General features: G+C 42.5%; 1 protein-coding gene across 1 annotated transcript in view; it reads right to left on the reverse strand.

Moving 5' to 3' along the window:
• Positions 1 to 25,000, reverse strand: part of LOC143286971 (AP-2 complex subunit alpha-2-like) — a 48,966-nt gene that overhangs the window by 9,211 nt on the left and 14,755 nt on the right. The window contains exons 3-19 of the mRNA XM_076594959.1: positions 24,504 to 24,572; positions 23,314 to 23,456; positions 21,240 to 21,433; positions 20,079 to 20,208; positions 18,894 to 18,995; positions 17,886 to 17,994; positions 13,317 to 13,539; positions 12,053 to 12,149; positions 10,965 to 11,102; positions 10,399 to 10,506; positions 9,351 to 9,425; positions 7,686 to 7,783; positions 6,253 to 6,382; positions 4,844 to 4,945; positions 3,238 to 3,402; positions 2,176 to 2,387; positions 437 to 610 (exon numbers count right to left, since the gene is read on the reverse strand). Coding sequence (XP_076451074.1) covers positions 437 to 610; positions 2,176 to 2,387; positions 3,238 to 3,402; positions 4,844 to 4,945; positions 6,253 to 6,382; positions 7,686 to 7,783; positions 9,351 to 9,425; positions 10,399 to 10,506; positions 10,965 to 11,102; positions 12,053 to 12,149; positions 13,317 to 13,539; positions 17,886 to 17,994; positions 18,894 to 18,995; positions 20,079 to 20,208; positions 21,240 to 21,433; positions 23,314 to 23,456; positions 24,504 to 24,572 — 2,269 coding nt within the window. The remainder of the gene's footprint in view (positions 1 to 436; positions 611 to 2,175; positions 2,388 to 3,237; positions 3,403 to 4,843; positions 4,946 to 6,252; positions 6,383 to 7,685; positions 7,784 to 9,350; positions 9,426 to 10,398; positions 10,507 to 10,964; positions 11,103 to 12,052; positions 12,150 to 13,316; positions 13,540 to 17,885; positions 17,995 to 18,893; positions 18,996 to 20,078; positions 20,209 to 21,239; positions 21,434 to 23,313; positions 23,457 to 24,503; positions 24,573 to 25,000) is intronic.

A 25,000-nucleotide genomic window follows, 5' to 3' on the forward strand; every position in this document is an offset into this window, starting at 1 on the left:
GTATTGGTCTTCAGCGTCAGCAGATTCTCCAAGGACTGTTGCTGGGTGTGGTGGCTGTCTCCCCCACCAGAGGGGGGATGCTCACTTAGTCTGGCTGTGCAACTAAGCAATTACTGTCGTCAGAAGGGGATTTAGTACATGGTGTCCAAAGTACGTTAAAATCAGAACAATCACTACTGAACACCACCAAAGTGACTCAGCAGCAGTGGAGGATCTCCTCTGGTGTGTGGCCTCCTGGTGACCTAACACTGATTAGCTCCCTGTGGACTGCAGATGCTGCAGCTGTTATGGACAAACCCAGGGGTGGCTGTGTATGGGGGGACTCAGAATGAGTGGAGCTGGAGTACTGGTGCAGCAAGAAAACAAACAAGCAAAAAACTGTGGTGCACTGCAACATGTTCCAAATAAGAAAAAGCTGTTTAAAGCCCAAAGGATATGAGTCGCCAGGTCCCCGGGACAGGAGAGGTCTGCAGTGAAGTTGGTGAACTGGAAGGTGGTCTTGTTGCCGTAGAACACGCCGATGCGAGCCAGGTTCTGGCGGTACTCCGACTTCACTCCTATCTGGATCAGGTCGTTCTCGTACATCACGCCATTATGCTTGCAGATGAATCTGGTGAGAAACATACAGAGAGAGACATGGGTTCTAGAAGAACACTTTATCATCTCCAGCAGGAGCACTTCATTTGTAGTACTTGTATTTCTATTGTATCTGTATTACTCCTTTTGCCACAAAAGATTTCTCTGTGTGAAATTCGGGCTGCTCTTCCCAAGGAGAGCGCGTTGCTACACTGACAGCGCCATCCTTTTTTTTTTTTTTTTTTTTTTTTGCATTTTTTTCTGCCTGCAATTTTATTTGTTTTCCTATCAAAGTGGATTTTTCTATAGAATTTTGCCAGGGACAACCCTTTTGTTGCTGTGGGTTCTTTCACATGCACAAAGGACCTCACTTTATTGTCTCATCCGAATGACAAGCGTCCAGACCACCACTCTAGGTATAGTAGAGGGGGAGAAAATACTGGCGACTGCCGGCATGATTCGAAGAGCGTTCAGATTCTCTCGCTTCCTATGTGGACGTGTTACCTCTAGGCCAACACTCCATGTACCTTTCATGACCAATAAAAACAAAGCCAAGCAGATGATCTGTTTTGCAATACAGAGAGTAAAGATACTTTTCCTAATTATCACTTTGTGTGCACACACTGCTCATTAACCCATTCTGCTAATGAATACAAACTCACGTACAGAACCACATATGCTCATCACCTGTGTGTACCTTCCTGCTTACACACACACACACACACACACACACACACACACAAAGAGTCAAGTCCTTCAGTGGGGTTAGGACTGTCTGCTCATGGAACCAAGGCAGAAAACAAAATTCACTTTTCCAAGATCTTTTCAGTTCATGTGTTCAGGAACACCAGAAACACACCACTCAACACACACACACACACAGTGTAACAGCCAAACAAAGTCAGTCTTTCAATGGGATTAGGACCTGCTCTCCTCATGGGAACTAAACTTTTTTTTTTTTTTTTTTTTTTGACGAAGCGGACCTTGTCAAAGACAATAGCATCAACACAAAGGCACGCACACACAACATACAAACACACACCCATACATTTTTTTTTTCACAACACAAAACAAAACTTATTTTCCCCCTCCTTGTAAACACACACACACACACACAAACCCCAACTAAACAAAACAACCAGACATGACACAGTCAAGTCCTTCAGTAGGATCAGGAGTTGCTCTGCTTACGGAACCGCAAGGAAAAAAACTTCTTCTTCTTCTTCTTCTGCGTTCACTCGTATGCACACGAGTGGGCTTTTACGTGTATGACCATTTTTACCCCGCCATGTAGGCAGCCATACTCCGTTTTCGGGGGTGTGCATGCTGGGTATGTTCTTGTTTCCATAACCCACTGAACGCTGACATGGATTACAGGATCTTTAACGTGCGTATTTGATCTTCTGCTTGCATATACACACGAAGGGGGTTCAGGCACTAGCAGGTCTGCACATATGTTGACCTGGGAGATCGTAAAATCTCCACCCTTTACCCACCAGGTGCCGTCACCGTGATTCGAACCCGGGACCCTCAGATTGACAGTCCAACGCTTTAACCACTCAGCTATTGCGCCCGTCTGAAAAAAACAACAAAACTAACTTTTTCAAGTTCTCTTCCGTCCCAGGTGTCAGGCCGTTGGCCAGTTCCACGCCATTGGTGTTGTTGGGGGTCGAGTCCCCAAACACGTCCACCAGAAAGCCTGCAGAGCCGCCGCCACCTCCTCCAGACGGGGCGGGGGCAGACACCTGTGTGTCCAGTCCCAGCAAGTCCGCTGAGCCACCACTGCTGCCCCCTGGGGGTGTGGCTGGAATCTGAAAGTGGTGACATCGCAGCACACCTTGTGATTACGCTGGTTTTTGTGACACATGTATGGTGTTGTGTTGTACTGTTTTGTTTTTATTATACTGTGTTGTATTGCTTCATAACAGTTACTCTTGTCATAACAGACTGCTCTGTGTGAAATTCAGGATGCTCATCCCTGCGGTGAGTGAGTCACCACAGCGCAGTTCACCCCCCCCCCCCCCCCACCCCCAACCCTCCCTCTTCCCCCCCATTTTTTCCTTCTTTTTTCTGTCATCAAGAACATCAGTTTTTCAATCAAAGTGGACTTTTCAACAGAATTTTGCCAGGGACAACCCTTTTGATGCCCTAGGTTCTTTAACGTCTGCTGAGACTAGTACCCAAAACACCACTCAAGGTCTAGTGAAGGGGCGGATGGGTGGGTGAGGGGACTCAAACCCATGCACACTAGCTTCCTATTTAGGCATGTTACCTCAAGGCCACTGCTCAAGTTGTTTGTCTCAACTCTTAAAAATGTGTTGACCTATTATATCCATGCACATTAGAAGTATGTAAGCCTGTACAAGTATTGACATGTGTGTTCAAACAATTACATGCATAAGTATCGACAACTACCCACAGAAAAACTTGCTAATGTAAAGCAGAATCAGATTCATTTTTTAACTCAAGCCATCAGAATTTCATGAAGCATTAGCAGCAGAAGAATTACCTGGGGTTGAAAAGTACACAACTCTTCATTTGTTCATTTACCAGACTGTTTTTCCTCAGTGTAAATGATTGGTGTGTTGACGTGTCTCTGCAATACACAATTCAGAACAACATAAAATGCAGCAGTTGTTTAAAAATCATCATTATGGTTACCTGCAGGGCGGGTCCATCACTGCCCCCCTCACTGACTTGGGCGGCGGGCATCTTGTGCTCCTTGTTGTCAGACTGCTCAGCCACCGTCGGCTTCTTCTTCTTCAGCTTGGCCAGGATGGACGACTCGCGCTCCGGGAAAGGAGGCATCTCCTCCAGCACTGTGGCCTGAAGGGAAGGAACCAAGAGTCAACAGTATCAGGCAGGGTTTGACGGGCGCAACAGCCGAGTGGTTAAAACCTTAAACTTTCAATCTGAGTGTACTGGGTTCGAATCTCAGTAAAGGCGCCTGATGGGTAAAGGGTTGGAGATTTTTCTGATGTCCCAGGTCAGCATACGTGCAGACCCGCTTGTGCCTGAACCCGTCATGTGTATATGCAAGCAGAAGGTAAAACAGGCACGTTAAAGATCCTGTAATCCAGGAAAGCATTCAGTAGGTTATGGAAACAAGAACATACCCAGCATGCACATCCCTGAAAACAGAGTGTAGCTGCCTACATGGCAGGGTAAAAACAGTCATACATGTAAGAGCCAACTTGTGGACATACAAGAGAATGTGGGAGTTGCAGCCCACGAACGAAGAAGAAGGTGCGTGACAGACCCACTTTTGTCTTGATTTTTGTGCATGGAGGTTCCCCTGGTTATTTTTTGTTTTAGCAAAAACCGCATGCACATGTGCGTCTTCATTTCCTTGGGTTTTTTTTTCCCCAGGCCACTGAAATGCTAAAATTTGGCCCAGAAAATTGCTGTTCTGACATAAGGAATTTTGTGAACATTTTTGGCGACCATTTTTTTTTGCAAGTTTTTAAGATATATTTGGTTTTATGATCATGCCCATCGTTTGCTTCAATCTTCTATGTTTCTTGTCACACCTCTGCCAATACGTATTCGAAATGATCCATTTATAATCTCTGCTGAAGAGTTGTCTGAACAAACGCATGAAGGATATAAAGTGGCCTGAGGAAAACCACCAGTCCACAATATTACATCCCTGGATCCCTGTTGGGGGATAGGGGATAAAAAATAACATCGCTGCCATCACTGTGGCCTGAAGAGAACCAGAGTACAGAATACCTTATTCTTTGATCCCTGCTAGGAAAAGGAGGATATAAGGTAACTGGATTCATGAATATTTCACCCTTTGAACCCGTTGGGGCAAAAAGGAAAAATGAAGTAACATCGCTGGCATTATACACCATCATTAAAACATAAACAGCAATTAAGACAATGAAACTGATGATAAAAACAATGATCATATGATCCTGGAACCTTTCCCATCTTGATGGATGTTCTCACTTTCGAACCACACACTCCTCCCAGCTTTCAACAAAGTGCAGAAGTTGAAAATTGATTCTGGATTCAACTACTTGATAAAGCCTATTTCAAGCATTCAGAACATTCTACGTCAGCTTTCCATAGGTCATGGCAACAAGAACATACCCAGAAGCACACCCCTGATAATGGGGAGTATGGCTGCCCACATGAAGAGGTTAAATATGATCACACACATTACAGCCCATGCGTATGAATGAGTGAACGTGGAAGTTGCAGCCCATGAACACAGAAGAAGAAGAAGATGCAAAAGGGCGTTCACTGTGAAGGTACTGACCAGAACGTCTGCTGAGGCAACAGTGCTGAGCTGCAGGTACTCAATGGCTCTCTGCTGAAGCTCCACATCAGGGTTCCTCAAGTTGTTGTCACTACGTAGCACCTGCACACAGCAACCGCATCAAGAATAATAACACATATCCTGTTTGAAAGAACAAAACAAAAACAAACACACACATGATAAAATGTCACCCAACACTCAACACCAACAAAATTTGACTTCACAAAGAACAGAACTATGCAGGGTTGTTAAAAAACAACAACAACAACAACAAAACAATCACTGATACTTACACAGTACCTACCTTCAGTCAGAGACCAAATATTAAAATGCTTTACAAACAGAGTAATCTGCACAACTGTCTGGCTACCCAGTCTATAGGTTCTCATCAACAGGACAAGTTAGGAACAAAACTTAGGCAGGCTCCCTGAAGGGTCACACATGTATATTTGATTCTGAGCTGATGACTGTCAGGTGTGTGCCTCCCTAACGTACCTGTGTGACTAATGCAGCATACTGAGAACAACTCCCCCATCCCCTACATCCACCCCCCAAAAAAGAGGAAAAAAACCCCCTAAACACAAACCATTATCTGAATGACTATCTGCGAATAAATCCTGATTTTGCTCAAACTTCAACAATAATGTTAACACACACACACACACACACATACACACACACCAACACACTGGCACAAATACACACACATGCCAACACATTGGCACAAATAGTACATACACTTCTCATGTGCATACAAACCTGGCCACAATCTACCCAAATAATTCCAACATGCTCTCAACCCTCAATTCTCTCTCTCCACTTCTCTCAACTGGCTACCAACCCCATTTTACAGACTTTCAAGCATGAAAGGTGTAGAAGCCATCTATCTAAGTTCTCAACCATCCCCTATAGCAAGTCAACCTCCCGACAGATTTCATATTTCAGACTCTCAATGCGTGCAGATTTGTGTACATAATCCACCCTTCCCTAGACATCCCACATGTTTCAGTTTCAATCCCTGTGAACTTGGTGTGCACAAGCCACCACTCTCTATCCATCTGATATTCAGACTTTCAAGTGCTACGGTTGTGTGAACATAGTCTCCCCTCTAAAAACAATCCCATATTTTAGACTTTAAGTGCATGTGTAGACTTTCCACCCCTCTCTACTCATCCCTTATTTCAGACTTTCAAGCTCTGAGAACGCATATACACAATTCTACCCATCCATCATTTCACACTTTTCAATCCCAGCAGAAGGGTTTACACACAATCCACACCTCTCCACCCACCCCACATTGCAGACTTTCTAAGTGCAAGGGTAGACTTCCCACTCCTCCCTACCCCCACCCCCCAAACGACTCTCAAGCCCTGCGGACAGTAGACAGACAGACAGTGCAGTGGCCTGACCTCCTGGATGTTGTGCTTGATCTCGGGGAAGAGGTTGATGAACTTGATGTAGGTGGAGAGCAGCAGTCCGCGGGTGTTGGCGCTGCACAGGTGGTACTTGGAGTGCAGCAGTTGGAACTGCACCATGGGGCTGTGGACATAACACCCACCGTGTTGAGTGTCATTTACAATCACGCGAAAGAAAAACTTTTGGATGAGACAATAAAATTGAGGACCAATGCGCAGCATGCACTTTGCGCACTGAAGAAGAACCCATGGCAACTAGAGTGTTGTCCTCTGGCAAAATTATGTAAAAAGAAATTCACTCTGATAGGTACACAAATATGTAAACATGCACTCAAGGCCTGACAAGTGTGTTGTGTTAAGCGGCTGTCAGGCATCTGCCTCACAGATGTGGTGCAGTGTATATGGATTTGTTTGAACACAGTGATGCCTCTCTGAGAAACTGAAACTTACAATCATGCACCGTCTCCGCAGCAGCTCCTACAAAGACCACACAACAAACAAAGAAGTATGAAGAGCTACTGACCACAGTGAATAAAAGGAGAACTGAGATGGTAAAGGCCACGTGACAAGACCCGACAAGCTCTCCAAGACATTCCTTCAGGGAATGGGGGAAAAGGAGACGAGGCGGACACCGAAAGAAGTGGGCAGACAACATCACTGAGTGGACAGGGAGGAGCTTGGCCGAAACTCCGGCCCTATCCAATGACTGCTAGAACGACCAAACCAGGTTTCCAGACCAGTGACAGTAACAGTGACAATGACTGTCTCAAAGAGGCACCTTTTCCACATAGATTTGACCTCTGCTGCTGATCGGCTGTAAATGTGTACCCACACCTGTTGCAAAATTCTTACCGCTGGTAGAGCTGAGTTTAATGTCCTACTGGCAAAAATCCCTAAAAGTCATGCTGTGCAGAGCACGAGTCTTAGTACTTCGGTGAAGGTTGCGTGATTTGAGGGATGAGTCCTGCAATTCTGACCACTGATTAGCGCCACTAATGTTGCAGAAACGAATCAAAATGCATTCACAACAATTGATCAAAGCAAGTCTAGCCCTGATTCAGAGGGATGAAAGACCAAACTTATAAATACATGTAACAGACACCATGGAAACTGCACAGATTGGAGAGGGAAGACAGAACACTGGGCGAAGAAAACCACAAACAAAAGAACACAACAGAGGAAGAAGAAGACAGGAAGGAAGGAAAAAAACAACAACAAAAAACCAGAGAAGAAAAAATACAGGTTGAAACCACACACAAAAGAAGTAAACACAGGAACAAGATGGCAGGTTAAAAACACAAAAACTGAGAGAAAAAAAACAACAAAAAAACAACAACAGCAACAGAGAAAGAAGACAGGCAGAAAACACAAACAGAAGAGCGAATCAGAGGAAAAGAAGAATGAGAAGGAGGAGACAAGTGTGTCACCTGGATCGTGGGTCCCCAGCGATGAGGTTGCCAAACTCTCCCAGGATGTATCCCCCCACCTTCACCATGTTCTCATGACAGGCAGGGGCCTGTAATGCCTGCACACACACACACACACACACACACACATGATGATAAAAATAATAGTAATGGAAGTTTATATAGAGCCATCCAATGCCAAAGATGCTTTTTCATTATCTCCCTACTACTGCCTTTGTTTTCAGCAAATGAGAGAGAGAATGAGGAGGAAAGAGGGAGGGAGGGAGAGAGACAGAGAGAGACAGAGAGAGAGAAAGAGAGATAGAGAGACAGAGACAGAGAGAGAAAATGAGAGAATGAGGAGGAGGGAGGAGGAGGGAGGGAGAGGGAGAGAGAGAGAGAGAGAGACTGAGAGAGACAGAGAAAGAGAGAGAGAAAGAGAGAGACAGAGACAGACAGACATAGAGAGACAATGAGAGAGCTAGACCCGGAGAAGCTGTGAGGCAGGCAGACTGGACAGAAAGAGATGTGAACTACAATACAGATAAATGAGAACTAGAGAGATACACACATGCAAACATACATATAAACAGACCAGCAGACAGAAAAAAAACCCATCCCTCCCAAGAAAAAAAAATTCAACAACCACCCCCTTTCCAACCCCCCGAAACAAACCAGGACCCACAACCCAAACCACACAACATTCTTGCATCAGAAACAAGAGAGGCAAGGTCTTCAAGATTCACTTAATGTGTTCTGTATTTGTTATTATAAAGCTTCGGGTTAACAAAATCAGAATTATAAAAAAAAAAAAAGGCTTGAGCGCAGATTATAACCTGCCATGTACGGGTGGGAAGAAATTGTCTTACTCACTGCACTATTGTGGATCCATGAATGTCGTTCAAAAATGGACATTTAAGCATGCTTTTTTAAGGGAGATAAATCGATTGGGGTATCTGAAGTGAGAACGCTGTTTAAATCATATCATTTTGGTGTATCTCGGGCATTTAAAAAATCTTTAAGGGCAATTAACATTCTTTAAAGTCCGCGGTAAAGGAGATGTGGCTATCGCCGCAATCACACTGCAACATTTAGCTGTTTTCTCTGGATCTAGATAGATGTACAAGTTTAGTTACACCCGCTGGGAAAGTACAACATGGCCAATTCGATTTCTGTTTTATGTTTATTTTATTTAATTGATTATCCACTTTAAAAGATTCAGATGCAGTAAACACATCAATGATGTAGTATGTGTCACTGTATGTGTTCTGTCCAGAATTTGTATTTCTTTCTATTTAATTGCAAACAAGAAAATCGAGGTCCCGCCATCCAAACACTAAGCATCGCCAATGCCACTGCAACTGGGATTCTGTAATATGGCGTTTTTGGAATCCTGGAAATGGTCTCAACGAAATAAACCATTAATGATACGGGAAACTTGGCTTAATTCGGGAGACTTACAAACCCTTATTGGTATGAAAGAGAAGATTTTTTTCCTACAATTTTAAAGCCAGATTTATTATTGATGGACAAAGTATTTCCAACAAAAAAAAGGCAATGTTAAAGTTTACCACGGACACACAGACAGACATACATACACACACACACACACACAACCAAACACCGGATTATAACATAGACCCTGTTTACACAAGTGAGTTAATAAAATAAGCATGAATACCTTACCTCAAAGACAGTTTTGGCGGCATAGCCTTGCACGTCGTCCCGGTTGATCACAATCTGGATCACTCTGTACCACACCTGTTCCAAAAAAATTACCACAAACCATCAGCAAGGTCAATACAGACCACGATACCAGGATAATAAAAAGGGTTAGAAACAAGTCCCACAGCCTTTTACGGTCATAGCGGCAGTGAATTAATTCATAGTCACTGCGTCCAGGGCTTGGCACAGGAAGGCGAGGCCCAGTCCTCTTCTTCTGCCAGTTTTCACCCTTCCCTGACCAAAATCAGGTATCTGTCCATTCACACACCTGGGTGGAATGAGGTAAATCGGAGTAAACTGCCCCTTCCCAAGGCCACAAGACCATGCTGAAAAGAGACCTTGCTGTGGTGGACATTTGAGCTGTTGCCCCATGTGCACCAAAAGAACTTACGTCGCTCTTGTCTTAGATTTAATCTTTTTGTAGTTATGTGCAACATGACAAAGAAAGAGAGGCAGAGAGAGAGGGAGGGGAAGAGAGAGTCAAAACAGTTGTCTTGGACTGGCTCAAAAGTGTCCTGCCTTAGTTTGTTCACTCTAGGCGATTTCTTTGTCATTTACCTCTTCAGGCTCAGCTTTTGGTTCCTTGTCATTTCTGCAGTGTTCATTGTCATTCCAGCCTAACAGTTCCTCACTGATCAACTGTCACTTTGCTGCCACACTTCGGTTTTCATACCATTCTACTTTTGAGTTCATCTTTCTGTTTTCTTTTAATGATAAAAATGTATGTTACTGCAACAACAATCATGCAGATTTGCAAAACACAAAACTACCGCAACACCTGTGCAACACGTTAATCAATTCAAACAATCTGATTCATACAGAACTGACATCCAAAATTCAAAACAAAGCAGGCACAATGGTTCTAGGTCCAACAAAATGATCCACACAACACAATAACAGCTGCGCAGATTTCCGTTACTTATATCTGACATAAGCAGAATTCTGCAGATTTCTACTTTGCTTGATTTCCACTGTGTGTTCTGGACAGGAGCAGACACCTTTCACTGACCTCTTCACTGACGTAATCTCCAGCAATGCGGATGAGGTTGAGGATGACATCCACATACCAGGTGTAGTCCACAGCATATTTCTCTGCCAGTATGGCCACCTTCAGCACCTACACACCAATAATAATAATTAGTATGGCCACCTTCAGCACCTACACACCAATAATAATAATCAGTATGGCCACCTTCAGCACCTTCACACCAATAATTAGTATGGCCACCTTCAGCACCTACACACCAATAATAACAACAATAATAGTTAGTATATTTATACAGTACTTCCAAACCGCTCAAAGCACTTTTCATTAACATGTCAGTCAGACTCAATGCATTCAACAACATGCATGCATGCACACACGCATACACACACACACATACACGAATCGAAGAAATAGACATGGATCTATGGAATATAGATATAGAATGGAGTCCCCCCCCCCCCCCAAAAAAAAAGAAAGAAAAAAAAAATACAGCAACAGAAGAATCATTTTGTCTCTCTACTGTAGAAGTGCGAACAATCAACCATGCTCTTAACACAGATCCATTTCTATTCTGATGCTTCATGTACCATTTCTTCCCTGATGGAGTAATCAGCCGTTTCCAGGTACTCCAACATCTCTCCGACGATTTCCTCAGCGTTGCTACGGTCGCACATGGCATACAGCAGGTCCACCGCTCTCTGACGAACACTGACATCACGCTCCGTCTGCCCAGGTACAAAAATGTAATGTCAAAAATGAAAAGGTCACTACTCATTTGCACCAAGTGACAAGAAGAAATGGAAACTTGTGAGAGCACACCCACAAAAGCTAACAAGCAATGTTGTATGGAAAAAGAAAAACCAGCAACAAAAAAAACCAACAAAAAACCACATATAAATAAAAAAACAGAAAAATCCCCCAAACCCCCCACCCAAATTACACTTTTCAATATATCTAGGCAGCAGCAGCTGCTCATTATGGGCAGCAGTTTCCTTTTCTTAATTTTTTCTCTCCTCCTCCTTCCATTTTGCGTGTGTGATGAAGTAAGCCAATGCATATGCGTCTAAAATCACCTTTTAGTGAAGAGACAATAAATCAATGAAAAAAAGAAGAGACATATGAATTCCTGAGAAACAACATTTGCTCAGTGAGACGGCCCAGTGGTAATGTGCCCGTCTGGGAAGCAAGTGTCCACAGATTCAAGTCCAACATGCAGACCACAGTTTTCGCTCCCCACTTCACAAGACCTTGAGTGGTGAGCTAGAAGCTAGTCATTCGGACAAGACAATACCGAGGTCCTGTGTAAAGCATGCACTCAGCACACGTGAAAGCACCTACAGCAACAAAAGAACTGTCCCTGGCAAAATTCTGTAGAAAAAAAACTCCATTTTGATATCAAAAACAAATACACTTCCAGACATAGAGTGATATAAAAACAACTGAAGAATGGGTGGTGCTGCACTGTGGGTACATGCTCTCCCAAGGGAGAGCAGTCCGAATCTCACAGAGAAGTCTGTTTGACATAAAGTGTTATACACACACACACACACACACACACACACACACATAGATAGATAGATAGATAGATAGATATATTATAACCCCCCAGGCCCCCCCCCCAAAAAAAAAACCCCACTATCCCAGGCCATGTTCTCAATAAAACCTGCGCTCTCACCTTGAGGGCAGTAATGACGGTATCCTGATGCTTTTTGACCGCCTCGTGGGAAAACTCCGATGTGGCCAACAGGCACATGCTCTCCAGGGCAAGATACCTGCCAGTCAACCATGGTTTTAAGCTCCAACAGGGAACAGGTAACCGTGGTTCTAAGTTCCAACAGTGAACAGATATCATGTCTTCAAGTTTCAACAGTGACCAGGCAACCACTGATAACAGGCAACCATCATTTGAAGTATCAACAGTGAACAGGCAACCATTGTTTTAAGTTTCAACAGTGAAATGGCAACCATCGTTTTCAGTTTCAACAGCCAATAGGCAACTACTGTTTTTTTAAGTTTCAACAGCGAAAAGGCAACCTACAATTTAAGTTAGAACAGGAATCCATCACTTTAAGTTTCAACATTCAACAGGAAACCATTGTTTTAAGTTTCAACAGAGAACATACGAACACCATTTAAGTTTCAACAGAGAACAGACAATCATCACTTAAGTTTCAACAGTGGATACAGGCTTTAAACAGGTCTCCAAGTATTCAAAATTCAATTTTTTCAAGCAAAGGTATTCTCTCTCTCATTTTTTTTTCTTCTATTTTCTGCCTGTTCCTACTATTTTCACCTTTGTGGATCAACATCTTTTGCACGTGACAAGAAACCAAGTCATACATACTGGCTGGCTCATGCACAAGTAAATTGTGATAACAAATGTAATTTAACTGAACAGTTTATTCTTAGGTCACAAAACAAAACAAAAAAAGAAAAAAAATCTCTCTCTCTCTCTCTCTCTATGTATATGTATGATAGTTGTGTCTGACTATGACCATCAGAACAGTAGAGGAGGTGACAGCTGTCCCAATTATCTGGACACATACTGGAGAGTGTCTTGCCCAAGTTGCAACCCCACTCTCTCAGCTGAGGCAGTTTCAGAACAGTTGGTGTTGGGATGGTTCCTGAAAGGCTGACTCACCCCCCAAGGCTGTAGCACTAAGAGCCAGTGCAATCTTGCCTCATTGTTTGACAGTCATAACTCTTCACAAAAAGACTAAGCTGTAAATGACTTCCCATTGCAAAGGAAAAACCACTGATCATACTTCTCTCACCCTGCTGTCAGCCCAACTGAAAGCTTATGGCACATCTCTCTCTCTCTATATATATATATATACATATATCTCTCTATATATCTAACCTCCTCTTCCCATCCCCTTCCACCTCCCAACCCCCCCCCCCCCCCCCACTCCCTCCACCAACCCCAAACCCAGCCCTACCTGAGGTTGGTCTCCTTGTGCTGGAGGAACTGTCCCAGCTGGTTACAGGCGCGCACCAGGAGGCTGGGGTCGGCGTCCATGTGGATGATGAGGTTGATGGCCTCAAACAGCACGGCGTTCTTGGAGTTGGAGTGCTGCACCTTCTTGGACTTGGGCGGCTCCTGGGCCTTGTTCAGGATGGTCTCCAGGCACTCCGTCAGCCGCGTGCGCACGCTTGGGTCCTCTGTGTGGGCGGGATGTTGGAACCATTAGTTGTTGTGTTTTTTTAATGTTTTTTATTATTTTTTTATCTTTTTAATTTCATTCTACTCCAGGTACGAGTTAACTCTTTGCCATGATTGCTTCCCCTGTGGCAAAGGTATGAGTATTTTTGTACCAACACACTGTTCTGATTTCGTTTATTCTTGCTTGGAACAGTTGGTGTTCTAAACTGATCCGTTTACAGATTCTGGAAGCATAAAAACGAAGCTTTGTTTGACTGACTGAATCAAGAATTCTCCATAGATTTTCGTTGTTTTAGTGAACAACCCTGGGTTTTTTGGTGTTTTTTTTTAAACTGCAGTGGTCATGTAGTACTATTCTTGGCTTGCTTTTAAATCAAGTTATTGTGTGGGAGTATTTGACATTTATCATTAACAGATCATAACAGTTATTATCTCAGGATCAGCTCTGTTGGGTTTTTTTTCTATAGACCTTGTTCGTTAGAAAAAAAATTAGAGTAATTTGCCCTTGATTAAGCCGGAAAGAGAATTCGTGGGACGTCTCTAAAAGTGAAAGCTGCGAGTTCGTCGATTGTACTTGTGTAAATGCTTCACAATGGGTCTGGGGAAAACGGGAGGAAAGAAGTACTGTGTGTGCTGTTCGAACTTCAAAGGAAAAAAGATATCGCAACGAATACCACTAACCAGCCACGAACCGATTGCTAAGAGCGTGGCGATCTCAGAACCACTTCGTGAACTGAACTGAAGCCAAGGACCACACCATCAGTGGCGATGATATTCCTTCACTTTTTACGAATAAGGTCTTCAAAACAAGCACGGTATGTGACATTCTGAATCCAATATTCATTTTTATGTTTCAAAATATATTTGTTTCAATTCAACAGCCAAGCCTAAGAATGTTTTGGGTCTGATTTCTCAAAGAGGGATGATTATACTGTCTTCATTTCTCACACACTTATCTGCCTAATGTTTGAATCCAAAAGCACAATTTAACCTTTAAAATGGAGAATTACAGTACACCAGCTGGCCGGTCTTTTTCAACTTCCAGTCACCAATATTGTATCATTCAACTGGATTTGTGTGTGTGTGTGTGTGTGTGTGTCTGTGTGGTCACATTCTTAGCTTTGATTTTTATTCAGCACAGATATATGCATCTCTGACACATAGTACAAAACTGACTAGTGTACCCCTGAAACAAACACTACAAAGCATTTGCACTATCCAACATTTGTCAGCGCATACTTCTTTCGAGTGGACATGCTTGCACATTTTCAGAAAGTGCTGTAACAATGATACTGAGACAGTGAGATCCTTGCTACTTCCACAGGCAGTGTGAATGTTTACACACACACACACACACGCACACACACACACATAGATAGATAGGCATGGTTATTGTTGCAAATTTAAACAACTCACTGGCTTGAGATTCTGCACATGCATAATGCAGTGAATAGATCTGACTCATTTGGGGGGTTGTATGCAGTTTGACTGAAAATGTGCAACTAAAACAAATGTCATAACATTCAAGCTATAATTATATATTCTTTTCTTTTTTTGTCACAGCTGTCAGATGCGCAAGTCCAAGAAGACATCACTACTACTTCTGCATCAGAGGTGGAAACCAATGCTGCTGAGTAATTTTACAAAAGTAATTACTGAGTAATTTTACAAAATTTAATAAATTTGGAAGTGAAAGTATGTAATGATCTGACAGCTTTGCTTCCCCCTTTTCACCAATTTGACACTGATGACACAGTGAAAGATGATTTATTAGGGCCTTGAAGACTGTTTTGTCATAAAATTTAGACTGAAGGGGGCTTACAGTAGTGGGTGTCAATTTGTAGAGTGTGTGTGTGTGTTAGATGAGAGCAGACTGATTCAGAAGGATCATTGGTATTGACAAATTGTGTAACACAGTCAGATTATCATCTGTGTATGAAGATTTTTTAAAGCTTTCTTATTGGGAATTGTGGAGTTTGAATGCTCCTGATTTTTTTTTCATACTGATGTGAACTGTAGCTGTGATTTTTCTTCTCTTTTCTTCTTCTTCTTCTCTTTGAGGGAGAAAGCTGGGGAGGTGCAGTATGCTTCAAATCAGCTGAGATAACACTGATCGTGGGAACAAAAATCAAAACTTTGTAAATATAGACACTGCACTTCAACACAGATGTAGATCACACGCACGCACACACACACACAACATCCAAAACTAAATGGTGCTCACATCATAAATAAATCAGATTGTTTAAACAATTGTTTATTATTTAGCATTTAGGTATGAATGAATGAAACAAAAAAAAGGAAAAGAAAATATCTTATCGAAGTGATTTTCTTCAAGTCTGTTTGCGTTTGACTCAGACCTGTTTACACCGCATTTTGTAAACAGTCCAAATTTGATTAGCAATAAACAAATGAAATATATATTTATGATTTAAAAAGAAAATACAGGAAATAAAAAATGGGAGGTGGGGCATGCATATGTAAATAAATGCAAATATTTACACAAAGAATTTACAGCACTACCAGTTTCTAAAAAATGGCAGCAAAAAGAAAGCTGGTATGGTATGTGTGTGTTAATCCTTTGGCCAGCTGTCAGATACAATGAACTAAACAGGTTTCCGTAAAAGAAATACATATTTTAACCTGGTGAAAGTACAGACATATCCATTTTGGGTAAACAAGTCAGCTGATTGTACCAGACTGATGTGCCTGAATGTCTGGGAGTCTTGAGAAGACTTATCAATGCATGTCACTTGCAATGATTTATGAGTGAGTACTGTATGCACACATGCATGTGTGCTGCACCATCAGATGAAATCATTCTTTACTTGCAGTTTATCATCACTGCAACTGTGATGAAACACACATGAATCAGTCTTGATGATTATCATCTTTCATCAAATTCCATGCACTGCTCCACCACTCTTCTCCCCACAATTTCCATGCTAAACTGCACCACTCTTTTACCCCACAAATTTCCATGCTCAACTCCAATACTTTCATCCCCACAATATATATATATATACAGATGGGATTAAATACATACATACCCTTGAGCATTATTTGATAGGAAGCATGGTTTCATTTTTATGTTGACTTTATATATATATATATCAAACACCCCCCAAAAATTAATTCTTTACAATGTCATTATAAAGCATGGAGTGCCCTGTAATTATGCACTCCAGAAGGGATGTGATATATCAAGGGAGGTTCTTAGCCACACCTACTTTCAATTTCCCACAGGACAGGAATCATGGACCTGGCTTAAGGTATGGTATGTGCAACTGAACTATCCTTTACGAGATAAACAAACAACACAACATAATCTAAAGGCACAGTGCACAGCCATTTCCAAAGCAACACACAACCCACTTCCAAAGCAACACACAACCCACTTCCAAAGCAACACCCACTTCCAAAGCAACACACAACCACTTCCAAAGCAACACACAACCACTTCCAAAGCAACACACAACCCACTTCCAAAGCAACACACAACCCACTTCCAAAGCAACACACAACCACTTCCAAAGCAACACACAACCCACTTCCAAAGCAACACACAACCACTTCCAAAACAACACACACACAACCCACTTCCAAAGCAACACACAACCCACTTCCAAAGCAACACACAACCACTTCCAAAGCAACACACACACAACCACTTCCAAAGCAACACACAACCACTTCCAAAGCAACACACACACAACCCACTTCCAAAGCAACACACACACAACCCACTTCCAAAGCAACACACAACCACTTCCAAAGCAACACACAACCACTTCCAAAGCAACACACGGCCATTTCCAAAGCAACACACAACCCACTTCCAAAGCAGCACACACACAACCCACTTCCAAAGCAACACACAACCCACTTCCAAAGCAACACACAACCACTTCCAAAGCAACACACAACCCACTTCCAAAGCAACACACAACCACTTCCAAAGCAACACACAACCCACTTCCAAAGCAACACACACACAACCCACTTCCAAAGCAACACACAACCCACTTCCAAAGCAACACACAACCACTTCCAAAGCAACACCCACTTCCAAAGCAACACACACACAACCCACTTCCACAGCAACACACAACCCACTTCCAAAGCAACACACAACCCACTTCCAAAGCAACACACACACAACCCACTTCCAAAGCAACACACAACCCACTTCCAAAGCAACACACAGCCACTTCCAAAGCAACACACAACCCACTTCCAAAGCAACACACAACCACTTCCAAAGCAACACACAGTCATTTCTAAAGCAACACCCACTTCCAAAGCAACACACAACCCACTTCCAAAGCAACACACAGCCACTGACCTGGTGGGGGGTAGTTCTGCAGCAGACGCAGCAATTTGACGGACAACCAAGGGGCGGGCACAAAGTAGTACGTGTAGTCCTGCAGGTCTGTGTACGAGGACGTCACAATCTGAAACCAAACCAAACCCACCACCGTCACCCACAACAAACCATCACACCCACTGCCGTCACCCACAAAACACACACACACACACACATCACACATCATCATCACCACCACCTACAACAAACCACACCCTACACTGTCACCTACAAAAAAACCCCACCAGCATCCTCCACTATCACCCACAGCAAACCACACCCACCACCATTACCAACACCCAATCACAGCATGCCACAATCAATCCACAACACACCACATCCACCACTATTACCCGCAACAAACAACCACCCACAAAAAACAAAACAAAAAAAAACCTACCAACTACCATCACCCACAAAAAACACCACCATCATCTACAACAAACTACACCCACCACCATCACCCACAACAAACCACTATCACCCACATCAAACCACCACACACCACCATCACCCAATCAAACCACACACACCACCATCACCCACAACAAACCACCACACACCACCATCACCTACAACAAACCACTATCACCCATATCAACCACCACACACCACCATCACCCACAACAAACCACCACACACCACCATCACCCACATCAAACCACCACACACCACCATCACCCACAACAAACCACCACACACCACCATCACCCACATCAAACCACCACACACCACCATCACCCACAACAAACCACCACACACCACCATCACCCACAACACACCACCATCACCAACAACAAACCACCACACACCACCATCACCCACAACAAAACACCATTAGCCACAACAAACCACCACACACCACCATCACCCACAACAAACCACCACACACTACGATCACCCACGATCAACCCCCACACCCGCCCACAACAACAAACCACCACACACATGAAAAAAAAAAAAAAAAAAGAAGAAATCAGCACACACCCTACTGAGGCGAGAAACAGCCAGGGACACACATCCCTTGTATTCCTCAGGATTCTTCTTCACCAAGGCTTCAATCAGACTGGTGGCTGACGTCACAACGCCCTGAAGACGATCAAGAAAAAAACCAAGAAATCATTATCATTATTACTATTTCTATCTTTGATACTTATATATAGTGCCTATCTTTTGGTCAAAGACCAAACTCTGAGCCCTTTACAGTCATTTGCACAACAGACTGCCTACCTAGGTAGAGCCGACTGAGAGTTCATCATTTGTTTCCTGTGTCATTCGGTCAGGCATGAGTCATGCACATGCACACACAAGTATATCAGAGTTGAGTTTTCTTCTGAATTATGCCAGGGACAACTCTTTAGCAGCCAGGGATTCCTTGATGTGTGCAAAGTGCATGCTGCACATGGGACTCGGTTTATCATGTCATTCGAATGACTAGTGTCCAGGCCACCACTCAAGGTCATGTGGAGGGGAGGAAAATTCCACTGACCATGAGATTCCATCCAGCACCCTCAGATTCTCTCATTTCCTATGCAGACACATTACTAGTAGGCCACAACTCCACATTAAGGGTGCTTGCATATAAGATATAGTTTACAAATAACTCAAAGCCATATATACAGACAAACAATTATCTTGAATGTACCATAGACAATGTCAAGATGTTATGTGATATTAGAAAAGGGTTGGTTTGCTGCACAGTCCAATGGGACATAATTTTCATGTCAGAGTGACTCGATTTTAGCTTTGCTCCAAGTCTGCTCATGCTTCACAAATTTCTGCTTTTTAATTCTTTATACTTTTTTTTTTTTTTTGTACTCATACACATGCTGCATTCCTAAAATATAGCAACCCCTTTCTCTTGGAATATACCAACCCCTTTCTCTTAAAACATTGTATCACTTTAAGTGGAAAGCCAAACTGAAGATGTGACTATAGTCACTTCTCATACTACAACTACTACCACAACAAAACACGCAAAAATTCAAATGCAAGTAAATCAAGACACTTCTTGAGCAAACCAACACACCCATACCCACCCACACACATGCACTCACACACATTCACTCACACAAATGAACACACACTCACGGTATCTCTTTCACTCTCTCTCAGGCACACATGCACACACATACACAGACACACACAGAGGCCAGCAGCCCTCCCACTCACAATGTGCTGGTCATTGAGGAGGTGGATGATGCGTGACGTCCACTCCCCCATGGGGATGACGTCTGGGGAGGCCCGCAGCAGACGGAGGAGGGTCAGGGCAGCGCTCTGTTTCACTGCGTCAATCGTGTCCCTGTCAACACACAGTGGAACACAGTCACCCTCACATATTTGCAGGTATATATATATGACGAGTGCAATAGCTGAGTAGTTACAGCGTTGGACTTTCAATCCGTGAGTCCCAGGTTTGAATTTCCAGATCAGCACCTGGTGGGTAAAGGGTGGAGATTTTTCTGATCACCCAGGTCAACATATGTGCAGATTTGCTTGGGCCTGAACCCCACTTCGTGTGTCTTATCAAATACACATGCTAAAGATCCTGTAATCCATGTCAGATGGAAACAAGAACATACGCAGCATGCATACCCCTGAAAATGGAGTATGGCTGCCTACATGGCGGGGTAACTAAACAAAATGGTCATACATGTAAAATATTGTATGTGTGTATATGTGTGCATGACTGAAACCCAATTGACTGACACAGGAAATAAATGATGAGCACCCAATGGCAGTTGTCAGTCGGCTCTACCCAGGTAGGCAGCCTGTTGTGTAAATGATTCCGTTTTTGTAAAGCGCTTAGAGCTTTGTCTCTCACCGAGGATAGGTGCTATATAAATATCCACATCATCATCATCATCATATTTCTTCACTGGCAACAAAATGACCCTCACAAAATACAAGACACACAAGATACAATAATATTACTTTATTATCTCTAAAAAGAGAAACTGATGACATGATTGGTGACAAAAATGGACATATGTGTCAGCTCCACAGAACAACACAAAGTCTGACCATGCTCCCACATTCCAACAAGAACACCCATTGATCGTAAACATATGCCCAACACAGCAATGGTAATACATAACTTTCTTCCTTTAGTTTGTCTTTGCTTTTGAAAAGACACTTGATGTATAGTGTAATGTGGAGATTTTCCTTCAATGGGAACAAAATATCCCTCACAAACTGGGCATGTTTCTTCACTGGGGAGATGTGAGAGAAATCCTGGTATAGCAAGAAATCGTGGGCTTACAAGGAGTCCAGGTTATCACTTAGCCCCCCCCTCCCCAACCCGATCCCTACCCAACTTGAAGTACCACTTACCCGGAGACGAGAAGCCTGGGAATGTCCTGGCCGAGGGCGTCAGCCATGTCCCGGCTGCCGATGTTGGCCATGCAGTGCAGGGCCAGGTTAATGTGCACAGGGTTGCGCCCGGCCAGGTCGTTCTTGATGGACTGCACCACCAGGTTCATCAGCTCTGAGCTGGCTCCAACCAGCACCGAGATGAACAGGTAGCCCTGAACGAAAGAAGAGGAAAGATGGGTTAAAAAAGATCAGAACAATAGTAGTTTCTAATAATAATAATGATGATTTAATTTATATAGTGCCTTGTGCTGTACAATGCAGCAGAAGCTCCCCCACCAGTACCGAGATGAACAGGTACCCCTGGAGAAGAAAGAAGGGAAAAAAGATCATAACACTAGTAGTTTATAATAATAAAAATAATAATAATGATTTAATTCATATAGTGCCTTGAACTGTACAAAGTAGTAGAAGCCCCCCCCCCCCACCCCCCCCCCCACCAACACCCCTGAACGAAGAAGAAGACAAAGAAAGGGAAAAAAAGATCATAACAATAATAATTCATAATAATAATGATAGTTTGATGTATACAGTGCCTTATGCTGTACAATGTTGTAGAAGCTACCCCACCAGTACCGAGTGAAGAGGTATCCCTGGAGGAGAAAGAAAGATATGGGTGAGGGGGGAAGGTGAGTATAATAATAATAATAATATAGTATAATAATATAATAATAGTATAATAATAATAATGATAATAATAATATTATCAATAATAACCATTACTGATGGATAATAATAACAATGGCCTAAAGGTAACACGTCCGCCTAGGAAGCAAGAGAATCTGAGTGCGCTGGTTCAAATCACGGCTCAGCCGCCGATATTTTCTCCCCCACCACTAGACCTTGAGTGGTGGCTTGGATGCTAGTTATTCGGATGAGATGATAAACCGAGGTCCCGTGTGCAGCATGCGCTTAGCGCACGTCAAAGAACCCACGGCAACAAAAGCGTTGTTCCTGGCAAAATTCTGTAGAAAAATCCACTTCAATAGGAAAAACAAATAAAACTGCACAAAGGAAAAAATACAAAAAAATGGGTGGCGCTGTAGTGTAGCGACATGCTCTCCCCGGGGGGAGCAACCCGAATTTCACACAGAGAAATCTGTTATGATAAAAAGAAATACAAATACAAATACAAATGATAACAGCAATAATGATAATAATAATGATGATAATCATCATCATTCTTAATAATAATAATCATCATCATCATTCTTGATGGACTGCTCAACCAGGTTCATCAGCTCCAAACTCATCCCTACCAGCACCGAGATGAACAGGTGACCCTGAAGTGGTGAAGGAAGAAAGAGAAAATAGATAATAACAATAACAATGATAATAACAACAATAACAGCAACAACAACAACGACAAATAATTAACAAAAAAAAAAAAAAAAAGAAGAAGAAAAAAAAGAGTTCCTGAAGAAGGACCGTGAGCTCCAAACTCGCCCCCCACCAATACCGAGATGAACAGGTAACCCTGAAGGATTGACTGATCAACTTTGACTGATCAATATTGATCTATGCTTACACAGCACCTATCCCCTGACAGAGACCAAACTCAGAGCGCTTTACAAACACAGCAGGCTGCCTACCCGAGTCGAGCCAACTGACCACAGCTTTCAGGCACTCATCATTCATTTCCTGTGTCATTCAGTCAGGCTTCAGTGATGTTCACACACACACACACACACACACACACACACACAAGCCAATCTTCAGCTGCATAAAATTCACCACATACACATGTAAGCTTGGTCATGCACATCCAGAAAAATACATAAAGAAGTTTTCATTGAAGAGGGGAAAAAAAAAAGACAGAAAGAGAAAAAAATGCAGCTTTAAATATTTTTGGGAAACCAATTAACAAACAAGCTGTGACAGAAGAAAGAAAAGCCAATAGATTTTCAACGTATTTGCATTAAAAGAAAATGTCAGAAACTCGCAGAGAATGCATACAGAAACAAATAAAATGTATCCGCATAAAGTAAATAATTCTTTTTAATTAAAAAAAACAACAACAAAAAACACCACTCACGATCTGTTTCTCTGTGTACTTGTTTGAGCTGAGCAGGTTGACAGCCTCCATGTGGCCAAAATCAATGTCATGGCCCAGCAAGAAGATGAACAGCAGTTTGCACACATACTTCTTCTTCTGGTATCCATCTAAGGTCTTGTCACCTGAGAAAAAAAAAGTAGTTGGAGGGTGCGGGGGGTGAGGGGGTGGGAGGAGTTAACTTTCTCACTGACAGCAACCTCAACTGTGTGTGTTAACAGAAAGTTAAAAACTCAGCAGCTCGTCTGATCCTGAAAGCCTCTCGCAATAACCGTCTACTCAACTTCTAGGTAAGTTACACTGCCTTCCAATATCTGAGAGAAATAAGTTCAAAATAGCTTGCGAAAAATAAAACAAAAACCAATAAAAACAAAACAAAAAAAACTTTCGCACTGTCACTGATTTGACTAAATCTAGGAGTGAAAGAAGAATGATTTGCAAAGACTTTGCTTGCATGTAGGAGTCAAGCAACAATAATAATACTTCTTTTTGGAATATTTATGTTTGGAGTATGTATACTTTACTTTCACCTATGAGTAGAAGGGAGAAAAATTATGAAACTGAGGTGTTTGTGCGTGCGTGCAAGTGTGTGAGTGTTATTCACAAAAGTGATTTTAGTGGGAGAAAAAAAAAGAAGAAAAAAAAGTGTCTGTGCTGTGCGTGTGTATATTATTAGTTTTTACATGTATATGAAAACAGGCTCAAACTGTATACAACTGCACATATGATGTGAAAGAGAAATTTCAAATGGACAAGGAAATTTGGGGGATGGAAAAAGTAAAGAAATGAAGTAATAATAAAGTGAATTAACCATAAAATCAACTAACCAATAAAAACAGATAGGGTCAAATATCAGAACACTTACAGGTAATTAACAATTGGACATTCTGGATAAACTAACAACAAATTTGTAGGTTAAGTATGATTCTATGACGAGTTAAGAGTGTGCATGTGTGAGGGTGGGGGCTGAACACTGTGCATTCACCTCTTAAGCGGACTGTGTACTTTCATTTTCAGCAGTACAGGAAAAAGAAGCCACTTTTGATGTTGCTTTTTTTTCTTTTTTTTTTTTGGTGGTACTGTATTTCAACTGGCTGCATGTACTTCAGGAAAACAAGCACAGCATGCACACATCACACGTTGAACACACTCCTCACTGTGTCTAGCCTTACCTTTAAATTTGGACCGGATGTTGGCCAGTTCTTTGTTGATTCGCTTCACCTCGGCCTCTCTGCTCTTGCCTGCAAACAAAAAATCGATTTGGTCTTTTCTTTCAAAAGTAAACACTAAAACTATTACATCATATTTTGCACACACAATGCAGTGACAACACACATTAATCATGCAAGTGTATACAAATCTCGTATCTGCACGCTCTTTCGCAACGAACAGGTATAAAGCAACTGATGAAAACATCTCCTTGATTGATTAAAATCTCTCAATACCCTGAGCTGCCTTCTTCAGGAGGACTGCTGACACAGGCAGCAGTCACACATGACAGCAGCTTCAACTGAGAAGCATCAAATAGAGAAGAGAGAGAATTTCTCAAAAAGAAAAAGAAGAAATAAAAAAAGGGGGGGGGGGGGGGGGGGTAAACCATTCATCATGTTTCATTTTCAAAAGAAAAGATGCAAAGACATGTTTTATACAAAACTATTAAAAACATTGA

Source organism: Babylonia areolata, chromosome 10, assembly GCF_041734735.1.
Source record: "Babylonia areolata isolate BAREFJ2019XMU chromosome 10, ASM4173473v1, whole genome shotgun sequence".
In the NCBI taxonomy this organism is placed as follows: Eukaryota; Metazoa; Mollusca; class Gastropoda; order Neogastropoda; family Buccinidae; genus Babylonia; species Babylonia areolata.